This window comes from Heterodontus francisci, chromosome 30 (assembly GCF_036365525.1).
Source record: "Heterodontus francisci isolate sHetFra1 chromosome 30, sHetFra1.hap1, whole genome shotgun sequence".
Classification (NCBI taxonomy): domain Eukaryota; kingdom Metazoa; phylum Chordata; class Chondrichthyes; order Heterodontiformes; family Heterodontidae; genus Heterodontus; species Heterodontus francisci.
Genome location: NC_090400.1, coordinates 46,328,977 through 46,353,254, shown reverse-complemented (window position 1 = coordinate 46,353,254; position 24,278 = coordinate 46,328,977). Strand labels below are relative to the sequence as shown.

Here is a 24,278-nt window from a genome sequence, read left to right as displayed (position 1 = left end):
CCCAAACTGTCTCTTCTCCCCTTTTTGCAGCCAACATGGCAGAGGTACTGGATCCATGTCTTCAGCAAGCCCAGCCTGGCTGAAATCTCTCCCTCCTCAGCAGCCCTTTAAAAGCCTTTATTTTAAAGACAGCACTGTGAGCTCACATGGACGCACCAGTGCACCTAAATTTCCTGCATGAAGTCGCTAACATGGTTTGGGGGACGGGGAGGGGGGTGGAAGGGGGCGGGAAGGGGGCGGCGGTGGGAAACCAGGCTGCCCTGTGGCTGCATCCATCCTTGAAAATAGAGCCGGAGATACAAGCGCAGCGTCAGATCTGAAAGACCCACAATCGCGTTCCTGGCTACCAGCAGCCGAAAGCCTCGAAGATTCGATCAGTTAATTGTAGAAAATGTGCAACATCTACCTTTTGGGCTCTGCACCAAGTTGTTGCCAGACCCTGTGGTTTGAGGGGTGGCCGTAGTGCATCCCAGTGCCAGCTTTGTGAGGTGCCCCATAGCCATTTTCTCGGAGAAAAAAGTGAGTGGCCACACCCTTTCCTGTCATAGAGAGATACAACACTGAAACAGGCCCTTCGGCCCACCGAGTCTGTGCCAACTATCAACCACCCATTTATACTAATCCTACATTAATCCCATATTCCCTCCCACATCCCCACAATTCTCCTACCACCTTCCTACACTAGGGGCAATTTACAATGGCCAAATTACCTATCAACCCACACAGTCGCAAGGAGAACTTGCAAACTCCGCACAGGCAGTCCCCAGAACCGAACGCAGGTTGCTGGAGCTATGAGGCTGTGGGGCTAACCACTGCGCCACTCTAAACATTGCTTCCTCAACATTGACACACCGGGCCTAAGCCTATTGCAGGAGATTCAGGGACTATTTAAAGATATGTGAAGACCCAGCAAAAGGAGTCTCCATTCCCTTTTTCCTGACCTTTGCACCTGGGGAGTGGGTATTGCCCGGGGCCAAAGGTCAAGATGGTCTCTTAAGTTCCTTACATCTAAAACAGGAAGGAGAAATGCCCCACTACAAAACCTGTTTTCTCATTTCCTCTGCACATTTCCAATCATTTTTAAAGATCGGTGCTGGTATTCTAGTTGTTGAAATGTCACTGTTGGATGTTACAGTACAAACACATTTTAAAGAAGGCTCGGTGCTTGTTAAAATCTATCAGAGCAAGAGTGAATGCCTACAGGAGAGATGGGGACAAAATTGTTGGCAGGGAAGAGGGGAACAAGCAGTCTCCCCATATGCTTCAGTCATTTCTTCTTATGTTCTCTACGCTGGGATATTGAGAGAAGTTATCAGATGATTACTGGCCACCCTTCAGTTTTTAATGAAGGGAAGACTCCAGCACTTGTTCTGCGTGACTCAAACTGATATGACAATGGGTCATGTGATTCTCTCTGTAGTTCCTCTAAGCCATGTGACTTACTATTGTGATATAAATCATTATACGGCATGTTAATGAGGAATAGCATACACTGTATATACTGTATGGAAAGAGCACACCCTGTGTGAATTATAGAGAAATAGCAGGCCCTGCATATATACTATATAGAGTTGGCATACCTTCATATATTGTAAATATAAAGGAACAGCATGCTTTTCATAGACATAATAGAATCATTATGGCACAGAAGGAGGCCATTCGGCTCATCGAGTTCATGCTGGCTTTCTGTCGAGCAATCTAGTCAGTCCCATTCCCCCACTCTCTCCCCATGGCCCAGCATGTTTACTTCCTTCAACTGCCCATCCAATTCCTTTTTGAAATTGTTGATCATCTTTACTTCCACCCTCTTGGCTTGATTCATTACAGAAGCAACACGCACAATGTATATATTAGAAAGGACCAATAAAACTAGTAAATTGAGGAAACATGCATACCATATTTATTATAGGAAATGGCGTACATTGGATATATTAAAGGAAAAGCAATCCCTTTTATAAATTGGGAAAGAGGAAATCATATACAGCACATAGGAAAGAGCATACCATGTGCAGAAGAAAATCATGCACATTATTGAGGAGCACCATGTTCTTGTATATTACAGAGAAATGCACACTCTGAATGCGTTATAAAGCTGTAACACAATCTCAGGTGATTTTGGAAGTCATTCACTCTGTGCATTCTATGTGGATAAATGTGGATAAAGCTTTTGGGGATGAATTCAACAACCTCTGTGCCTCTAGTGAGAAGCCTCACTCAGAGGGAGCAAGGGTTGGAATCAGAATTCAGTGCTGTAGCTCAATCTCTGTCCTGCGCTCCCTTTGAACGTGGCTCAATACTGGGAGTGTAACTGCACTGAATTTATAAGTTTAAATAAGTAGTCAATGCTGCTGATCTTTTCTCTTTATTGTACTAACATTCAGAATAAATCATCACCCCAGGGTATATATGTAAATGAGTTATAATAGATGTATTTCTCTAATGTCTCTAATCACATATTGTCAGATAGGACATATTTCCCCAGGTAAGACAACTGATAGACATTCCTATGGCTGTTTTAGTTTAGGAACCATTGCTGTCACTTTAAGGGATCAGTAATGTTTGTATTGCCAGTGCCTGAGTCACAGGGGTCTGGTCTTAATGACATCTTCTGGCGTCTTCTTATCTCGGGGTTATTATGTTTACAGTTCCAATAAATTAGTCCGGTTTGGCACTACTCTCCTGACGAACTAAGATCAACTGCACTGCGTCTTTATAGAGGATAGCTCACAGCAATTGGTTGTGACGTGAAGTAGATTATTAAAGGAGACTGTCAGCAATCATTATGACTTTACAGCAGTGCAAAGAAAATATAGCCCGTGATGTTAAATGACATTTCTTTAGTGGGGAGAGGGAAGAAATAAAGAGAAAGCATTTTTCCTTTTAGGAGCTTTGTTTTCAAATTTCGCATTCCATGGTGGGTTCCCTGAAGCCCAGCTGTATTTCCCTGGTAACACAGTGGCCAGTGTCAGGCACATTGGGCATGCTTTGCTATTTACAATGGGTGTTGGCATAAAGGTTTTGCCATATTGGCAAAAATTATTGACATTTTTTCATATCAGTTTTCTGATTTTTTTTCCAAAATTACAACTAGGTTTTGAAAGGGCAAACAGTGACAGATTGTCTCCACTGGTTGGTGAATCGGTAACTAGAGGAAATAAACTCAGGATTATTACCAGAAGATCAAAGGTGGGACACTAGAAGACATTTTTTCACACAGGTTATTAGAACATTGTATGTTTTACTATGATTTGGGCAGCAACTATAACATTGTTTAAAAGGAAATTGGATAAGTATTTGAAAAGAAAGGATATAATGGAATATGAGGAAAGGACAGGGTTACGGGTTTATAGTAGACAGCTGCAATTGAACAAGTAACGCTGGCACAGATGCAGTGAGCTGAATGGCCTTTGTTACTATTGTAAACTCTATTAGGTGGAGTGCAGCAAGGGGCCAATTGTACTACACAGTTTGTATAATGTGAAGATAATCCAACTTTGAGTCAGTACAAAGTGTAAAGTATTTCAGATGGATAGTTGCTCGGTGTATACTAAGACAAGATGTGTGAGACTACCTCTGCCTTTACATTGCAAACTTCTTAAACAAAATTTAGTTAAATTTAACAAACTGGGTGCCAATGAGCGGAACATGCATGTGCAAAGGCCTGTTGTCTCTGGGTAGAGAATGATAAAGCATGGCAATATAACTTGGGATTTGCCCATCTTGTGTCACACTCTACAGGTACGGCGCTAGAGTAACAATATATTAGGTCTTAAAAAAATTATAATGCGAATGCATCTTCCACTGTACGCAACTGAAGCCACCATCTTGCCTCAATTGTGGTGAGGAAGAGCTGATCTGAGGCCTCTCTCAATATAAAGACTGAACAGGCCATGGATCTTTCCACCAGAAAAGAGAAGGCTGAGGGGGTAACCTGATAGAGGCTGTTGAGATTATGAAAGAGTTTGATAGGGTAGACGTAGAGAAAATGTTTCCCTTTGTTGGGGCGTGCAAAACTGAAGGTCATACCTACAAGATAGTCACTAATAAATCCATTAGGGAATTCAGGAGAAACTTCTTCATCCAAAGAGTGTTAAGAATGTGGAAATCGCTATCACAAAGAGTAGTTGAAGTGAATAGCATAGATGAATTTAAGGGGGAGTTAGATATGCACATGGTGGAGAAAGGATTAGAAGGTTATGCTGATAGAGCATAAGTGAGGTGGGAGCATTAACTATTTGGACCTACTAGCCTGTTTCTGTGCTGTAAACTTGATATAACTATGCAACTATGAACAGATGAAGTGAATTGCTGGGGACACTTGTACTTTCAGGTTATTTTTCAGGAGAAGTATTTCTTTGGAATCAACTAACTTGGTGACAGTATCAGGTGTTTAGTACCTAAAGAGTGATCCAATTGCAGCCAGAAGAAGTGATTCCATTTCTGTATAGTCTCAAATCCCACCACTAATCTGCCCCAGGTGAACTGCTAAAGGAACCTGGCAATGAACTTTGTTGTGAAGAATTGTTTAATGCATGTGTCAGGGAATAGAATGAAATTGGAGCCAGAACAAAATGGATATGGAGGCAGTTCAGAAATACTAAATTGGGCCAATGAATTTACTACTAATGTCAACAATGAGCATAACCTCAGAGGAGCAGTTCCTGCCCAATCAAGTGGATCCAATGGGGATTGGGAGCCTTTAATGGCCCAAAATACATTTTTTTGCGGGCAACTATGTTTTTTACCAAATGCCTTGCAGCGTATTTGAGGGTAAGGGGGTGAAATCCTCCAGCTGATATTACATTGAATATACAGCACAGAAACAGGCCATTCAGCCCAACAGGTCCAGGCTGATGTTTATGCTTACCATCAGCTTCCTCACGCATCTCTTCGTCTCACTTTATCAACATAACATTCTATTCCTTTCTCCCCCGTGTTTATCTAGCTTCCTGGTAAATGCCAATATGCAAGCATTAAAAAGATCACGAGTGCAAAGTTGGGGGGGGTGGGGGGGTGGGGAGTGGTGCCATTTTTGTGGACTTTTCCTCTAAAATTATCATCAGGAGGAAGTTTATCTCAAGAATGTTTTAGATCTTTTTCTGTGAAAAATATACCTTTTCAGTGTGAAATTTGAACCAATATTGAGTGCAGTCCTTTCAGCAAGAATAATGCCTTCAACGAGTAATTAGAACACAAATGCATCTTCCATTGGCCTTGGGAAGTCAGAAATCTGAAAAACATGGGGACAAGAATCCCATTTCTGCATTAATGGCACAAGCTTGAAATTGCGTCCCAGCTTGCGGTTTTCCATCTAGATTGAGCAGAACAATCATGGGTAAGGAGAGCACAATTCTACGATATATGCTCGGCCATACAACAGGAGTGCAGTGGAGGAGTCTTTACGCCCTTTAAATGGGGACGTTTAGCCGCTATGTTGTCCTTAACCACCCCTTAAGCATTCCATATGGGAATCCATGTAATTAAAGCTGCCTGTTTATTAATTACTTGGGTCCATTCGAGGTCAGAAAGTTGCCTGTAAATTTCAGGCTACAAGTCAATGACTACCTTTTTTTCAGTATTTTTTAAAAGGTTATTTGGACCTGGAGTAAAATGTGACATCTAACTTGTAACATCTTCGGAGTGATGTTTGAACAGAAAGAGGGAGGTGAAAATGTTGTCACTTTTGCTCCCACTTGAAAGATAAAAGCAATATGGAGGGAGGGGAGGAGGTGGGGCAGGGTCTTGTTCCGGTCACTATATGTGTGCCGGCACTGTAAATGGAATCATGGAGATTTCCATTACCAAGATCCTTTTTGCTTGTGTTTACTGTTTTGTTAGAAATACCATCCGGTGGAAACTTTCACAAATCCATTGAAATGGGGGGGTGTGGGGAAGGGGTAAAAGATTCTGCTGCATACTGGACAATCACAGGCTCGCAGTGCATAATCTTATCAATGTTCTTGTGCCTCATACTGAGAGTGTAGACATGGAAACTTTGCCTCAATAGTGATGAGGGCAACTCTTACTGATTGCTTTAACAGCAGCCACTCATTTTTCTGTTCTCTTTTTTTTAATCTCCTCAGTGTCCTCTACAAGCCTGGTGATACTCCACTCATCGCCTTTCTTCGAATCACAGATAACAGCATTAAAAAAAAACAAAATGGTTTCCACAACATCTGTCTGGTAACTAGGGAGACCAGGGGTTTCTATGGAAAAACTCACTGAGCCAGCCAGTACATGGAATGATTCTATGGAGCTGTCCAAGACTGGCCTTCTCTGCAGCTAAGTTCCATAGCAGACTGACAGTGAACACGATGCGAAAGAGAAAATCTGACCCAAACTTTGCCTTGAAATTCCTGCTGGGACAGTATTTCCCCAACGACCAAATGCGTCCTGTTTCAGATCATGCTCTGGTTTGCACAGGCCTCATTCAAGAACAAAAATAATGAAAGAGTTTTAAAGAATTGGGTTTTTTTTTTAGAACTCACTTGTGCAGCAATTTTTTTTTGTTAAATTCTCAGCCGAAAACACCTTTTTATCTGTTACTGGAAGTTTGAAGCAAAAACACTTGTACAGTTAAATCAAATCCAAACTGTGAATATTAAATGAAGACATATTATAGTTAAAATCTAATGAAGGAACGCCTTAGAAAATGAACACAGAAATCTTGATTGTTCTGATTAAGTGCAATTCCCAAGGTTGCCGACATCACCGAGGAATCCATCAGCTGCAAGTTAAGTGCCACGCGGGAACTGGGTGCTGAACAAACATAGCTTGTGAAGAAAACAGGGTTGCCCCAGCTAGTATCAATGGATTTCAAATGTGTGAACTGAATAGTGCCTTTTGAAGTTGTGGAGAGACAGAGTGGTGTTCCTAGGGGCACAGCACTGTCTCATAATGGTGGCAGTGATTTGACAAAAAAGAGAAACAGATTGCATTCAATGAGCGTTGAGCTTCATTTTTATATGTGGCACACCTTTACAGAAAAGATAATGACATGGGGATTTGCAAAGAAAGCAATCAATGGAGGATGCAGCTCCATCCCGAAGTTCTGTTGGCGCGATCATTCCAGATTACATGCATCATATAGGCCGACTGTTTAATATTAATATTGGCGGAAGCAGGGGGTGGAGACTTGTTCAGATGTGTGCTGGAAAACCATTGATTTCCTTAGCTGGAAGCCAGTCCCTGCTTATTTGATATGTAGTACCCAGCTATTTCCAGTAATGGCTTTATATTCACTTATGGCTGGTAAATGTGGTAAAGAATGCAGTCAACTATTTGTGTCATTTCTATTTACTTTAAAGCTTAATGAAGCTCTTGATCATTTCATTTCCGTGACGACGCAAGGTGGGCTGTGGTACAGCGGACATGTTTCAGACTCAAACTCCCTTGTTTTCACTCACAACATTAGCTAACCTGCTGTAGAATCCAGAAATGACTATGCCGGTACAGCAGTTTTGCTTGTTTCTTCTCTAGAAGCTACTAAGTACATTTTACTGTGCCATTTGCCATGGCATACATCAGTGGGAATGACTAACACGTTCGTTTAATGTTTGCTTTGGGAAATGAATATAGATTCATTCCGCTATTTTAGAATTTGCCCAGCTCTGATTGGATCATTTTCAGAAGTTGTTGCTGCAGGTGTCTGCAGCACCAGATCCTTGAATGTAGGTGTTGATGTTAAGGTTGTAGCAGAAAATGGAGGTGTTGGAATTTGGAGTCAGTCTGAATTGGGATTTAGTCTGACATTTTGATTCCAATTTTCTCCAGCCATGTTTAGTGCTCACTTGAAGGGTTGACAAAAGGGTCATTCGTAATTTTCAACGTTCTCACAAGTGTCCAAAGAATAAAAATTAAGAGTTCAACTCTTCCCTGAAAATGAATCTAGAATTTTTAAAATTCATTTCATGGGGATGTGGGCATCGCAGGCAAGGCTAGCATTTGTTACCCATCCCTAATTGCCCTGAGAAGGTGGTGACGAGCTGCTTTCTACTGCTGCAGTGCTGCCTAGTATCCCTACAGTTTGCAACAACCCCTAGAATGCTTCACCAATTCTACCAGGTTTTTTGAGTTTTATCAGCTCCTTGGGTAGCGCGGCCGACAAGGGGAAAGATCCCTTGTTACTGACCAGAAATGCTGACATTACCTGGGGACAGAAGCACTTCCTGTTGTCCGAAGACTTGAGCAGTATTTCAGAAGGTCGCATCCCAGTGGCCTTGACCTTGCAGATGAACAGGATTGGAAACAGAATACAGGCCTTGAAATAGCAATATAGGATCAACAAATTGGCTTGGGGGAGGGAAGGTCATTAAAAATGATTTTTTCCAAAGGGAGGTTCGGGCTCAAGTGGTAACTTTCCCAAGTCCAAGGCAATCTGTCACTCAAGCCGATGCTTTGCGAGGTTGCTAGATAGTTGGCATTTGTAAATATGGTGCTAAATCTTAAAAGAAGCAAAACACAGGCATGTTCTGACTTGCCTGCCTTGACACGTACCTCGTGTTGGCCAATTACAGCAAGTCATTAGAAGGTTGCTCATTGGATAATAGATAATTAGAAGCCCAGAACATTTCTCTCCCCCACTGACAATGGAATGATATGCATTGGTGAATCATCAACATGAGGGGGGGGGAGAAATTACTGGAGAAAATTGGGAACAAAAAGCTGTGACTTGAAGAAACCTACTTCTATAGTTCTGTTTTGAGAACCAGTCTCAATCTGCCCCTCCTTATCAATACTTCCTAACTTCTGAAAACATTGAAATGATACTATTTCCACAGAGGCATCCTGCCACTTGCATTAAAAAATATATCCATTAATAGAATGTGACAGCTTGGAACAATGAAGTGCTGGACCAAGTAAAAGATTTGATCTAAAAATCAAACAGGTTTTGCGTGCCTTAATGAGGACAAGCAGGAAAGTTTATATAAGCACCAATGTACGCCTCTTTTAGCATGGAATTGAATAGACTGCATCCTCCAATCTCACAGTTCTGTTCATGACAACTGTGAAAAGCATCATCTGAATGTTTGAATGATAAAATGAAGGGTACAGTTTACCCACAAATTCCAGCACAAGGTGAGTGAAATAAAAGCTTACTTCTGAGGCATAGACCCCGATTTCAAAGATCCGCAGTCCTAAATAAATTAAAACAATCTCACAAAGTCTTAATTCTGCATTCTTCAGGGAGTGCAACACAATTGTAATGTGCTTTTGTGTCAGAAGTGACATGTGACTGTTCTGCCTGTTATTGCTCCTCCCTCCCCTTGGTGATAACGTCAGGTCATCTAAAATGAATTTCAATTCCTGCAGCTGTCAATCAAACTAACTCACTCCATCACAGAGGGCAAAATACCAGAAAAGTTATATTTCATAGTCAATTTGTTATGCTGGCCATTTTCCAAGTTTACGTTTGTAGGCAAGTAATAATTGCACCAGGCGCTATACTCCACAGAACCATCTTAGAATGGGTGAGCTGACAGATAGAGTTATTACTGATTTCTAGATCAGAAGGCACAAGTGGTTTGCGTCACTATACCATGTTGTCAAGGTCACTACGGTGATGGAGTGGGCTGATTTTTTGGAACGTGGGCTCTCAGCTTGGAGCATCACCCACCGGGATCACCGATCAGGAAATTGCAGGCAAGCTCTTGGCCATGAAAAATGAATAAAGAACTATGGGGAGCATTTTCCCAGTTGGTGCTCCCTGCAGGTGATGCTTCATGCTGGGAGTGTGCCTTTGTCAAATTCTGTTTTTATTACTGGGATTTTCACCTTTGTGTTTTGGGAACTGCTTTCCATGATTATAATTATAATTAAGCTTATTGGATTAATCTGGTTAAATAAGTCAGGTACTGCATTGATTCTCTACAATTTTAACCATGGTTTTGGATTCATATATTATGCCCATTTTCCCATAAAAATCAGCGCCATTGCAAACTTATAAATAACGGATTACCGGACAATAGTCGTTAAGCTGATATGACTGTGAAAATTAGCTTGTATATACTGGAAATAAAGACTTCCCAGCAGCTAGTTAGATTAACTATAACTAGTTACTGAATGTGCCACCCAGATTTTATAATGATATTTATAGAAAGTGAGCAGATTTAGTTCTTTTCAATGTCTTCACCTTCATTCCTGTTGCTATCTCCTCTGCATAAACATTATACACAGCATTTCAATGGATTTTTTTTTGTACTTTATAAAGAAAGATGGTATCTTCATCCTCATTACATTCAGCTTGCCTTGAAAAAGTGTCATCCTGTTGAAAATTCTGGTGATCCTTTCGCAATGATTTGCGGTAGTTTGCTACGTTGAATGAAACATGTATTATCAAAACTACTGCATGTTTAATATGTTCATCTTGATTCAGAAGTTGAACTTTGCCATCCAGTTAAAAAAATACTTGCACATAATACAGCAATAATCAAAAGGAAATTCACTTGTGTATCAAATGTATTCTCCATTAAACTGGTGTCCAGAACTGTTCCCATTGGCAACCCATTACTCTCAATCATGTGCCAGATTATCCTGCTGTTCTTCCAGTCAAACATTGGCATCCATCATTTTACTGGTAAGAAAGAACTTGCATTTATATAGCACCTGTCACGCCCTCACAACATGCTTCACAGCCAATGAAGTATTTTTTAGGTGTAATCACTGTTAGGTAGGCAAGCATGGCAGCCAGTTTGCACACAGCAAGGTTCCCATAAACAGAGACTGGGCAAACGACTTGATAATCTTGATTTTCTGCACACTGCGTTCAGCTAAATGCCAAGACTAGCCATGTTATTGCAGCTTCATCTCTAGCTTAAACCGCCCTTGGAGCTTCTCAATGGATTTGATGTCCTATAACCTTTAACATTCTCTTGATATCTGCTAATCTATATGCTACCTCTTTTCTGTGCAGTGAGCAAGCAGAGCTCAAGCAGCTTACAGTTGGTTTGATTTTTGTACAGATTTTTTAAACAATTAACATTAATATTCCACAAACTTTAGATTTTGTTTACACCATCTCTAATTGATATGGCTGCATATGAATTCACCTTACTAATATGAGATCAATAAATTTTTATAAAATACCGGTTCTGTATTCCTGGATATGTAGTTTAGTTTAGTTTAGTTTAGAGATACAGCACTGAAACAGGCCCTTCGGCCCACCGAGTCTGTGCCGACCATCAACCACCCATTTATACTAATCCTACACTAATCCCATATTCCTACCACATCCCCACCTGTCCCTATATATTTCCCTACCACCTACCTATACTAGAGGCAATTTATAATGGCCAATTAACCTATCAACCAGTTCTGAGATATAAACAGATGTCTCACTAAATGATTGTACCACACACACAGGCTGATAAAAATGAGGGACTAAAATTGGGAGTTTTATTTCAAAGTGAGGGAATACAGCAGGTTTACATTCCATAGTCCTCAGTATCATCAAACATTTCCCATTGTGACCCCAAATATTTATGTGGTATAATTCACAGCAACAAAATAGCATCCTTTCTCATTTCTCTCTCTCTCTTATTTTTCCTCGCTTTTTTTCTCTTTCTCTCCTTTTATTCAGACCCATTCTCCCCCTTGTTCTCACTCTATAATTCTCCCTCTCATCCTCTCTGTCTTGTTCCCCATCTTGTTTTCTCTCTCTCTCTCTCTCTCTCTCTCTAATCATCCCTCTCATTCTTGCTCTCCAACTCTCCCTCTCATTCTCTCCTCTCCCTCTTGACATTCACTGCATTTGACAAAACAGTGTTATTTAAACTTTCCAGAATTTTAGATAAAAGTGTGTAATTATTGAAAAATTGATTATATCTTACAATTACTGTATTTTAATGCTTTGTAATGTTTCTAATGTCCAATATACAGCAGTATTAATTTACATTTTTGCTTAAGAAATTCTCGGTCAAAACTGAATTTTTCAAAAAAAAATGTTAAACAAAAATAATTCTTATTTTGTAATGTACACAAATTATTCCTCATGAAAGTGTGTAATTGTTTATTAATCTCAGCTCCAGCCCATATTCAATGGTACTTGCCGTTTAATGTATAATTGCAGGCAACAGGTCAAAGAGACCCAGCAGCAGAGACGGTCCAGTCTTTGGTATATTTTTGTCTGTCGATGTTTGGCAATTTCTTTACTGCCAAGGACATAGAGGGATTCTGACCTTTTTATCTAGAGGAAAAATAATGCCGTTAGAATTGATTTGTTTTGATGTATTATTTTTGTAAAAATGCAAATCCAGTCTTTTAAAAATCATATTTATACTTAATGTGTAAAGTGAACATTGAGAGTAAACAATGTTGATGAATGCTGAAGGCTGCGGGAGTTTTCTTTCTACTCAAAATCAGACGGATATTCAACAACTTGCATTTATATAGCGCCTTTAATGTAGGAAAACATCCCAAGGTAAGATGCAAAGAAAGAATTTCTTCTTTTGGAGGAGATGTGAAACCAAGGCCTGCTCTCTCAGGTGGACATAAAAGATCCCATGGCACTATTTTGAAGAAGAGCAGGGGAGTAATCCCCGGTGTCCTGGACAATATTTAGCCCTCAATCAACATCACAAAAACAGATTATCTGGTCATTATCACGTTATTGTTTTTTGGAGCTTGCTATGCACGAATTGGCCACCGTATTTCCTACAATCCAATAGTGACTACACTTTATAAGTACTTAATTGGCTGTAAAGGACTTTGAGACTTCAGAAGTCATGTATGGCGCTTTATAAATAATCGTCTCTTTTTTCTCCATATGTAAATAATCACATTTTTAAAAAGATATTTCCCTTTTTCTCTCCCCTCCTTTCTTAAATGAGGTAACTCTTGCTGGGATACAATTCCACTGGGACAGCAACCCCTCCCCCCCCACCCTCAGTACCTCATACCAACGACCACTCTTCGGGCTGGATTTTACAGGCCCCCCCCCCTCCCCGCAAGGCTAAATCGCAGGCAGGGAGGCGCGGAGTATCGTGATGTGTGGTGGTGGGGCAGAGGGCCCGTCACCTTCCTGACACCCAGCGATCTTCCCGGGGGTGGGATAGGCTGCGATGACCTTCCTGCCCAGAGGCCAACTGAGGCCCTTAATTGGCTTATTAGTGGCCAATTAGAGGCCTCTTCCCGCTGGGATCTTACCAACGGTAGGGTGGGCCACCACTGCGCGGGGGAGGACGCCGTAAAATAAGGTCTCTCTGCAGGCTTTGGGGGGGGTGGGTCCCTCCTCCATGGGTAACTTGTGGCCCACGGAGCTCCCGCTACCAGGTTCCAATTCACCCCCTTGTTCCCTGGTCCTCCGGACCAACCAGACCGCCCCCTCCGGTTCCCCCTTACCGGTGCCTTCTGGACTGGCCTCAGTGACCCCACCTCACCTACCTCTTGGGGCTGGGTTTCCACCATTGGGCCTGGGTCCGAGGCCTCTGCAGTACCAGCAGTGGCCACCGCTTCCGGTGGCACTGTCAATACTGACAGCTGCCGAGACTCTGATTGGCCGGCATTCTTGGAGGCAGGATCCCGATCCCTTTAAAGTCTTTGAAACGATGGGGATCCCGCCTCCTAAAACTTTGACACAAAAAGACAGGAGGATCTCTCTGCCTTTTTGGCCCGGAGCTGGGAGCCCTGCCTCCAGCACAAAATCCAGCCGTTCATGTGTGAACTTTAATAATTGTCCTATAGTACTAAAATACTAATCAAGAAAGACTCAGCAGGCTGGTTTCTCCAGAATAGAAAAGGCTGAGAAGTGATCTGATAGAGATCTTTAACATAATGAAAGGATTTGATAGGGTCGATGTAGAGAAAATATTTCCACTTGTGGGGAGTTCAAAACTGGAGGTCATAAATATCCAATAAGGAATTCAGGTGAAATGTCTTTATCCAGCAAGTGGTAAGAATGTGGAACATGCTACAACATAGAGTAGTTGAGGCAAATAGCAGAGGTGAATCTAGGGAAAGCTAGATAAGCACATTAAGGAAATAAGAATTAAATAAAGTGGGGGGGATGGGGTGGGAGAAGACTCATGTGGAGCATAAGCACCAACACAGACCAGTTGGGCCGAATGGCCTCTTTCTGTGCTGTACACTCAGTGTAGCTCAATGTACATTGACAGAATACTTGTGAAGGACATGGCAACCAGACCTGACCCTGAAGTGCACTGGATAATGATCGCAGTGGGAACTCACTTCGTACTTTTCTAGCCAGGCACACTGAGGTCTACTATTGTACGTGTGTTGCCATGGTGAATGTGATGGAGTAACAAGGCATCGAACCAGGAACTCTCATGTTCTAGCTCAGGCCTGTTTCGTACAAAGTATTTATCAACTGAGTCATCAGGGTGAGATAAAGAACCGATAACCAATATTTTCAAAGGGAGTAAAGAATTCTTCCCACACCGCCATGTTTGACAGCCTGTTGGAGTAGTTCACATCGAAACAACTCATCATGTCAACAAAATATTATTATTTCATTGGCAAGTGAGATTATTGTAACAAAAAAGACACTCCATCATTACAAACCTTTTCCCTTCCTGATAAAAAAGATGGTCCTTTAAAAGAAACTGATTTGTATAATAAAATAAACAGAGTAAATGTATTGTGTAAAGTTATAATGAGCCATGTATATAATTTCTAAACATTGGGTCAAGGGTTTCCTGATGATGCACTATGGAATTATACAAGGATTACTTTCAGTGAGGAGCTTCACCAGACAGGAGCCTGGGCCACCAATAGAACTCAAGACTATATACAGCCAAACTACTTGGAGCCATGCAAAATTAACCCCACAGATTATTCCTTGATAACTTTTAAGGTGGTATTACCATGGTTAAACCTCTGTTTGCATATCACCACACAACAATGACACAGAGCTGTTGAGAGTTCCCTTAAGCACAAGCAAGCAAAATTGAACAAACCCTTCACAAAAAATTTAAGTTATCTATTATAAACAAGCGACATTTCAGAGGATGATTTCAAAGCTGTAATCTAATCCCAGTGTTCAGATAACAGTAATAAACCACTTGACCTTCTCTCTTGCAATTTATGATGTCATCTCAGCCCCTTGATTAGCTTAATACCTTGAAACCACCCTCAAGCTATCCATTATTCTCCATCCTGTGGCATCATTCCAAACAGGGTTAGAGTATATTTATTAAAACAAGGTATTACAGCCTGTCTGATCCATCTATACTATGGCAGATCTGGAAGCTCCAAGGCAGACCTCAATAAAGGGGAAGGTGCTGTCCAGGAGCTGTAGTGTACTGAAAACTGTGCAACACAGAAACAATGGGATACAATTCCCCCATGGAGCAAATTGCCAATCCCAGGGTCAAGCTACTGACCAGCCAATAACAGAGAGCTGGGTACTTTCTCACAGAGAGGGGGAAAGGAATCAGAGCGAGATGCTTCCAGTCAATAGAACACATGGGCAGGAGATTATAGTGTGGTGCCAAGGGATGGAAATGCCTGAATCACACATAATAAGAACATAAGAACTAGGAGCAGGATTAGACAATTCAGCCCCTCGAGCCTGCTCCGCCATTCAGTACAATCATGGCTGATCTCATCTCGGCCTCAACTCCACTTTCCTGCCTGTTCTCCATAAACCTTCAACCCATTACTAATTAAAAATCTGTCTACTTCCTCCTTAAATTTACTCAATGTCCCGGCATCCACCGCACTCTGGAGTAGTGAATTCCACAGACTCACGACCCTTTGAGAGAAGTAATTTCTCCTCATTTCTGTTTTAAATCTGCTACCCCTTATCCTAAAACTATGACCTCTCATTCTAGATTGCCCCACCAGAGGAAACATCCTCTCTACGTCTACTTCGTCAATCCCCTTAATCATCTTATATACCTCAATTAGATCTCCTCTCATTCTTCTAAACTCTAGAGAGCAAAGGCCTAAACTGCTCAATCTCTTCATAAGACAAACCCCTTATCTCTGGAATCAATCTAGTGAACCTCCTCTGAACTACCTCCAATGCAACAACATCCCTCCTCAAGTAAAGGGACCAAAACTGTACGCTATATTGCAGGTGCAGTCTCACTAATGCCTTGTGCAGTTGTAGCAACACTTCCCTACTTTTATACTCTATTCATTTAGCAATAAATGCCAAAATTCCATTTGCCTTCCTTATTACCTGCTGTACCTGCAAACTAGTTTTCTGTGATTCATGCACGTGGACACCCAGATCCCTCTGCGATTTACCTTTTATAAAACCATGCTGACTTTGATGGATTGCATTTTGACTTTCTAAATGTCAAAGAACAACAAAGAACAAAGAACAGTACAGCACAGGAACAGGCCTATCGGCCCTCCAAGCCCGCGCCGATCTTGATGCCTGTCTAAACTAAAACCTTCTGCACTTCCGGGGACTGTATCCCTCTATTCCCATCCTATTCATGTATTTGTCAAGATGCCTCTTAAACGTCGCTATCGTACCTGCTTCCACCACCTCCCCCGGCAGCAAGTTCCAGGCACTCACCACCCTCTGTGTAAAGAACTTGCCTCGTACATCCCCTCTAAACTTTGCCCCTCGCACCTTAAACCTATGTCCCCTAGGAACTGACTCTTCCACCCTGGGAAAAAGCTTCTGACTATCCACTCTGTCCATGCCACTCATAACTTTGTAAACCTCTATCATGTCGCCCCTCCAACTCCGTCGTTCCAGTCAAAACAATCTGAGTTTTTCCAACCTCTCCTCATAGCTAATGCCCTCCAGACCAGGCAACATCCTGGTAAACCTCTTCTGTACCCTCTCCAAAGCCTCCACGTCCTTCTGGTAGTGTGGCGACCAGAATTGCACGCAATATTCTAAGTGTGGCCTAACTAAAGTTCTGTACAGCTGCAACATGACTTGCCAATTTTTATACTCTACGCCCCGACCAATAAAGGCAAGCATGCCGTATGCCTTCTTGACTACCTTATCTACCTGCATTGCCACTTTCAGTGACCTGTGGACCTGTACGCCCAGATCTCTCTGGTTCTGCCATTTACTGTATACTTCCCACCTGCATTAGACCTTCCAAAATGCATTACCTCACATTTGTCCAGATTGAACTCCATCTGCCATTTCTCCACCCAGGTCTTCAACCGATCTATATCCTGCTGTATCCTCTGACAATCCTCATCACTATCCGCAACTCCACCAACCTTTGTGTCATCCGCAAACTTACTAATCAGACCAGCTACATTTTCCTCCAAATCATTTATATATACTACAAACAGCAAAGGTCCCAGCACTGATCCCTGCAGAACCCCACTAGTCACAGCCCTCCATTCAGAAAAACACCCTTCCACTGCTACCCTCTGTCTTCTATGACCAAGCCAGTTCTGTATCCATCTTGCCAGCTCACCTCTGATCCCGTGTGACTTCATCTTTTGTATCAGTCTGCCATGAGGGACCTTGTCAAAGGCTTTACTGAAGTCCATATTCCTGCTATTACTTCCTTAATAATGAATTCTAACAATTTCCCAACAACAGATGTTAAACTAACTGGTCTATAGCTTCCTATTTTCTGCCTTCCTCCCTTTTTGAATAAGGGTGTTATATTAGCTTTTTTCCAATCCACTGGGACCTTTCCCGCATCCAGGGAATTTTGGAATATTATAACCAATGGATCCACTATCTCCGCTGCCACTTCCTTAAAGACCCTAGGATGTAGGCCATCAGGCCTTGGGAACTTGTCTACCTTCAATCCCAATAGTTTGCTTAGTATTTTTTCCCTAGTGATGATGATTATTCTAAGTTCCTCCCTTTCTATAACCTCTGCATTACCTGGTACTATTGGTATGGTACTAGTGTCCTCCACCGTGAAAACTGATGCAAAATACTGATTTAGTGTCTTCGCCATTTCTGTGCTCCCCTCTATTAACTTCCCAGTCTCATCCTCCAAGGGACCAACATTCACTTTGGCTACTCTCTTCCGTTGTATATACTTACAGAAGCTTTTGCTATCCATTTTTATATTTTGCACTAGTTTTCTTTCATAATTTACCTTTGCTCTTTTTATTACTTTTTTAGTAACCCTTTGTTGACCTTTAAAAGTTTTCCAATCTTTCAGCCTGCCACTGGCCTTTGCAATATGGTATGCCTTAGTTTTTGTCTTTATGTTATCCTTAGTGTGCCTAATGCTCTTAAGTCCCAGCTAGAGTTAAACTATAATATTTTGAAGTGAACTACAACTGCATTGAGGATTGGGTGAGAACTCTATGGCAGTGGTTACACAAGCTTTTTAATCAAAACTGATATACCCAGGAGTGAAATCTGTCCAGTAAATCGGACCATACGTCAACTCATCTTTAACCCTGTTCCTATCCCAAAATACTTGGAACTTTCATCCTTCTTGATGGCGGTTCCCAGTTGCCTTTGACCATTTGCGATGGAGAGCACCTCAAACTCAACTGTAGTTGGGGGAGCATGAGACTTAATCAATTACTATCAATTTCCATCAATTACTTGTCCTGTGATTGAAGTATTAATGGTCATTTTGTGTGGTGTGATTTATGCTATGGAACCTCACTAGAAGGGAGCACAGGTCACAAAATCAGCCCTAAGTGTTAGAGCTTCACCTCCAACCTGCATTTCATAGTAATGAGATTTCAGTATCTTCCTATTGAATTAAAATAACATACTATTATTAAGTCAGTCTTGTCATGGAACTTTTTTTTCTCCTCTGTTTAGAACAGTGTGCCTTTGAGACCCTGTTTAAAAATAGTGTGCCTTTAAGACTGAGAAATGCTTTTATATTCTGTGTGCCAGCTGCACCTGTTTCCTAGGCCACAGCAGGAGAGAGAGGAGATCACATGGTGTACTGTAACTTTTAACTGTGGGTAAGGATTGACTTTAAATGGTTTGAACTGGAGACAAACAAAGCATGCTGTACACTGAAGGAAGAAGCTGTCTACTTCTCAGCAGAGAAAATCTACATTGAGTTCAGACTATGGTTGTCTAAGGAGAAAATAAACCTTTGGAAAGAACATTTTCATTGTTGGAGATAGTAAAATCCATTTTACTTAGAAAATCTAAGAAGTCTGTTACAGAAGTAACACTCTCTATTGCCTGTTTGTGTTTGCTGGAATTCTCAGTAAAGTTTTTACCAAAAGACTGCTGATTTTTAAATCCAAGGAGACCTATTGCTGTGCTTCTTGTTGAAAGAACTGTGTGATGCCTGCTGCAGCTGAAATACTTTGAATGCCTATCTATTAAAAACTGTTTCATCAAATTCGCCTGGAGACTTCGACTGGCGTCTGCTTGTTCTACTCTGGGATACCTTAACAACCATCGACCAGAAACTGAACTGGAGTCGCCATATAAATACCGTGGCTACAAGAGCAGGCCAGAGGCTAGGAATCCTGCGGTGAGTAACTCACCTCCTGACTCCCAAAGCCTGTCCGCCATCTACAAGGCACAAGTCAGGAGTGTGATGGAATACTCTCCAATTGCCTGGATGGGTGCAGCTCCAACAACACTCAAGAAGCTCGACACCATCCAGGACAAAGCAGCCCACTTGATTGACACCCTCTCCACAAACATTTACTCCTCCACCACCAAAGCACAGTGGCAGCAGTGTGTACCATCTACAAGATGCACTGCAGCAATGCACCAAGGCTCCTCAGGCAGCACCTTCCAAACCCACAACCTCTACCAACTAGAAGGACAAGGGCAGCAGATGCGTGGGAACACCACCACCTGCCAGTTCCCCTCAAAGTCACACACCATCCTGACTTGGAACTATATCACCGTTCCTTCACTGTCGCTGGGTCAAAATCTTGGAACTCCCTTCCTAACAGCACTGCGGGTGTACCTACCCCACATGGACTGCAGCGATTCAAGAAGGCAGCTCACCATCATCTTCTCAATGGAATTGGGGATTGGCAATAAATGCTGGCATAGCCAGCGATGCCCACATCTGACGAACGAATAAATAATAAACAGGGAACGTAACTCACCAGGACTTACAACCCAGCTACTTATTTTATTCCTAAGAAACACCATTTTTAAAACCGGTTAACCATTGTTTTTTTGAATGTATATGTGTGTGCATGAGGGGGGTTAGGTTAAATCAGAAGTTATAAGGTCTTTCGACATAAATGTATCTTAATAGTTTTTAAGATTAGGTTTATTAATAAATAGTTAATTTGGTGATGTCTAAAAGTTTGGTGTATTTTATTCTGGGGGGGTTAATAAAGTGTTTAAGTTGGCTGTTTTCCGGTTGGTGGAAAAACTTTAAATTTAAAAACTGCGACGTGTGGAGTGAAGGGACTGAATTGACACTACATTGCTCCCACCTCAGTCGTAACAGTCTACAGCTGGGATCTTCTGTTGGGGCTTCTTACATTTCCAATGTGTTCTGATCCGAATTATGAAATGACCCATCTGCCCAAAAGGTACAAGTCCAGAAATTGTACAAATTGGGGTTAGGGGCCTCTCCTTTTAGTTTGGTCTGATAGTCCTCCTGCACCCAATCTCCACTGAATCTTTGGGGAAGGCACTTCAGTTGTGCCACTATATACATAAGTGCTTATTCTTATTATGTAAATGAGTCCTGTGCCCATGATTTGGGATAAGGTCACAGCAATGTCACAAAGTCCCACTGTGCTACAGTTCCACCCACTCAAACTGGTTCACAAGATTTTTACCCAGTTTTCTCCTTGCTTGTGGCATGATTCTAGGGGTAGTGGGGGTCCAATGGCCATTATACATATGTAAGTCTGAACAGTGAATGCAAGCAGGCTTTTCAACTAGGAAGAAGATAGCACAATCCTGTACTTATCTGATGTACTTCCAACAATGGTCCTGAGATATCAATCAGGAGCAGAATCAGACCAAGAGATGTTGACCAACTTATTCCTTCCTAGCTACAGCCAGTGATGGTAACCTCCACTGCCTTAGCTGAGATCAGCTAACTCAACACAGACTGACAATTGAATCTGAGCTCTTCCTGTACAGCTCAACTACTCACTGGACTAACTCATTGATCCATCAATCAGAGTGTTTCCCTCTATTTTGTCATAAATGTATTATTTTCTCTCAGCTCTCCCCGGGCTATAAAACTTGGCCTTTGCAACTGGTTTGCAGAAGGCTTGCTCACAGTCTTTACCTTTGCTGCTTAAGATCAGTCGCTACAAGGTGTGCTAAAGAGCCGTTGCGTGTCTCTCCAGTTACCCCACCCACCACCCTCCTCCACCCATCGATTTCCCCCTCTCTCCCTGAGGGGAATACACCTTGCTTCAGCTCAGCAATTCCAAGTGCAGCTGACTAGAATTGGGAAGATGGCGTGTGGAGGTATCACTGGAAGTGTACATTGAAAACCATTTATAACTGGGGATAATTGATACTGAAATCAGGACTAAAGTATGTCCTTATTTATAATTTTCTTCATTTCATTTCCTAAGTGACAGATAAGCTGCAAGTTAACTTGTGCAATGATTTACTTTATATATATATATATATATATATATCAGTTCTTCAGAGATAAGCAACACTAGTAAGCCAGCCTTCATTGTGCATCTCCAAGTTCCTTGAGAGTATTTAGAATCAACTCCATAGTGTGAGATTGAAGTCACATGTAGTTGCAACAGGATTTCTTCCCTGAATGGGGCATATTTGCAAAAGCACCACCTGCATCAGGTTTCATTCAGACATTGCCATGGTGGGAAGTGAACTATCAACCCTTAGAGTTACTGATCCAGTACCATAACCATTAGGTTACCATACCCTAATTTCCCCACATACTGAAATAACTCTAACCTTGGGCATGAGTGTAAAGTGGGCAATATCAAATGAGACACCTATTATCCATCTCTCTCGCCTGTTTCACATTGATCCAAGATATAGTGCTACAAATTTCAGATTGGCGGCAACTTTTGCTGCAGATTTTAAGTAAAATGTTGTAAAGTGTTTCATGTGGAGTGTACCATTGTGAGGGGTAAGGTGGGGCATGTGTGTGGCTAGAGTTTGCGGTTGCCATCATTGTTTTATTGAAGTGTAGGTGATAGACCTACCACTATCAGCGTGCCCCAAAAATATTTAGTGAAGAAGTACGGCACAAACTGACAACATACAACTGCAATGTGGGGGTGGGGGGGATTTGAATCTCAAAAACAGACAGGTTTGGGTTGGGTGGAAGGTTAAAGTGTTAAAAAGCTGAATCCTGACCCAAACCTGCCTCCACCCCGCCCACTTCAGCTTTTAACGGAGCCAGGACAGTGGGTGGGTGACCACCCCACTCTGAGGAGGTGGGTTGACACTTTAAATATTATACTGAGGCTGTGAGCCTCATTGTTACTCCCCATTCGAAATCTACCTGTGGCCGAACGGATTTCCCGGGCTGCAGGAAACCTCCAGTTAAACCCAGGTGAGGGACAGCTGGATCAGGAGTTGTGCCTTTCCACTTATCGCTGAATCCAGCATGCCTGTCTGGGCAACCACTCGCCCGCAATCAAGCACACCTCCCATCCTTCTGATGCACCCCCCCGCCCACCACCCCCACCCCGCAATCCTGATCTTTTCAAGGCCTCTGACCTTCTCCCAAAGCCTTTGTTTTCCTCCCCCCTGCAGGTCTCTATTCCTCCCTCTCAAGCCTCTGATCCCCAACCCCAGGCCTCCGATCCCCCTCCACATCTCTGACCACCCCACCCCCATCTCCCCACCCTGGTCCCCAGGATCTGATGACAGCAACCCCTCCCTTGGACCCTAGTATTCCCCTGCCCTGATCACCCGTTTCCTCTCAGGATCGACCCCTCCCTCCCACCCGCTGTATCGTCTCCCCAAGGGGCACATACCGACCTAATCCTGCAGCCTCCACCAAACTGCTCCCTGCTAGACTGGAAGCTAAACCTGTCGATCAGGCTGACTTCCAGGTGGAGAACCGTTCAGTGACCTCACACTGTGGAGTTACCAAGCCCTGACTTCCTGGATCCATCCGCCTTACTGACGCCCCCATACCCAGTAGGTCAGGTAAATTAAAATCCAGCCCATTTGTTTCAATTCACTCTCATCTCTGCTGAGTGTGGGAAGATTGTCATAAAATAGTAGAGATAAATCAGTCATTTCATCTTACAGAAGCTCCGATAAAGTAGATTCATGGACATGTCATAAATATTCCTCACTGGGGAAGAAAAATGTGAAATATTAAAATAAACCGATCGCTCCTGGATTCAAAATAAGAATCAAAGGAACAGGTTTGATAGATGAATAGGTTGTATTGATGGAGCACTAAGAAGGATCTGCAGATGTTACCAGTGAGGAAGCAGGAGACTGTTACCACTTTGTAAAGTTAGATAAAGAATGAGAACTAACTTTATATTTCTTTACATATTCCCTGGATAGGGGAGTCACATTTTAATTTTAAAAAATTAGCTCAAGCCAAAAGTAACAGGGAAACAACTCATCTATTTATTTCATTAAACCGAACCCAGTGATCCAGGTGCCCAAGATGGCCTCAGTGCCTTTCCATTTGTACAACTTGGGCGAAAATGGGCTAGAAATTTGACACACATCACATGAGACCATTTTCACCCCTGTGAGACTCTGGTATGTTAATACGAAGGTCTACTGGAAACTGGTCATGAGGACTGTGTGAATATTTATTCAGTGCCTCGAAGTGCCATTTCACATCACTGAGTAAAGCAAGTAGAGCAGTGCCTCAAGAGCCTGAAGGACAAAGTGCACATGCAATGATGCATAAACAATAAAATTCAGCCTTGTTTTTTCGTCTTACTTAATTTATGCACATCGTTTCCTCCTTAAAGCTATGTCACTCACTCCACAAAACAGCAGCTTGATCCTCAAGCCATATACACATATACTATGAGAATAGAGGACACCAACATACAGCAATAGGACCTGCCTGTAAGTATTCTTCTAAAGCTAGCACAGAGGCAACTGGATGACACAGTGGGCCAGTAAACTACCTTTCCAACTTAGCAACTTTGGTTCATACCCAATTCCTCTCTGTTGGCTGTATGGGGGGCAGTTTTAACCAAACTCACCTGTCAGGAAAGTGGCTGGGATCAGGTGCGATGCTGGTTTTACATCCTACCGGATTTCAAGTAAACTGAGAGTGATATTGGGTGGAGTGTACAACCAGCAATCCACCTGATCCCATGGGTTTTGTATCAGCAAGTTAGGTTAAAATTACCCCCTAAAAATCTAATATAAACTGGGTTTGGCAGCTGCAGACCAGTTCTTAGTGGTTGTGAACCTACAACACAAAATTTACCCCAATTGCACGTGCATTGGTAATCTCTGACAGAAATAAACAATGCAAATG

General features: G+C 42.2%; 1 protein-coding gene across 6 annotated transcripts in view; it reads left to right on the top strand.

Moving 5' to 3' along the window:
* LOC137346729 (hepatocyte nuclear factor 1-beta-like) overlaps nucleotides 1-12,327 on the top strand; it is a 91,637-nt gene extending 79,310 nt beyond the window's left edge. For 4 of the 6 annotated variants that reach the window (XM_068010493.1, XM_068010490.1, XM_068010492.1 and 1 more), the window contains 2 exons: nucleotides 3,092-3,186; nucleotides 6,084-12,327. In XM_068010493.1, coding sequence (XP_067866594.1) covers nucleotides 3,092-3,145 — 54 coding nt within the window. In that variant the 3' untranslated portion in view covers nucleotides 3,146-3,186; nucleotides 6,084-12,327. Of the gene's footprint in view, nucleotides 1-3,091; nucleotides 3,218-6,083 lie in introns of all 6 variants that reach the window. The other 2 variants (XR_010968769.1, XM_068010491.1) reach the window with 2 other exon arrangements.
* Nucleotides 12,328-24,278: the final 11,951 nt, after the last annotated feature.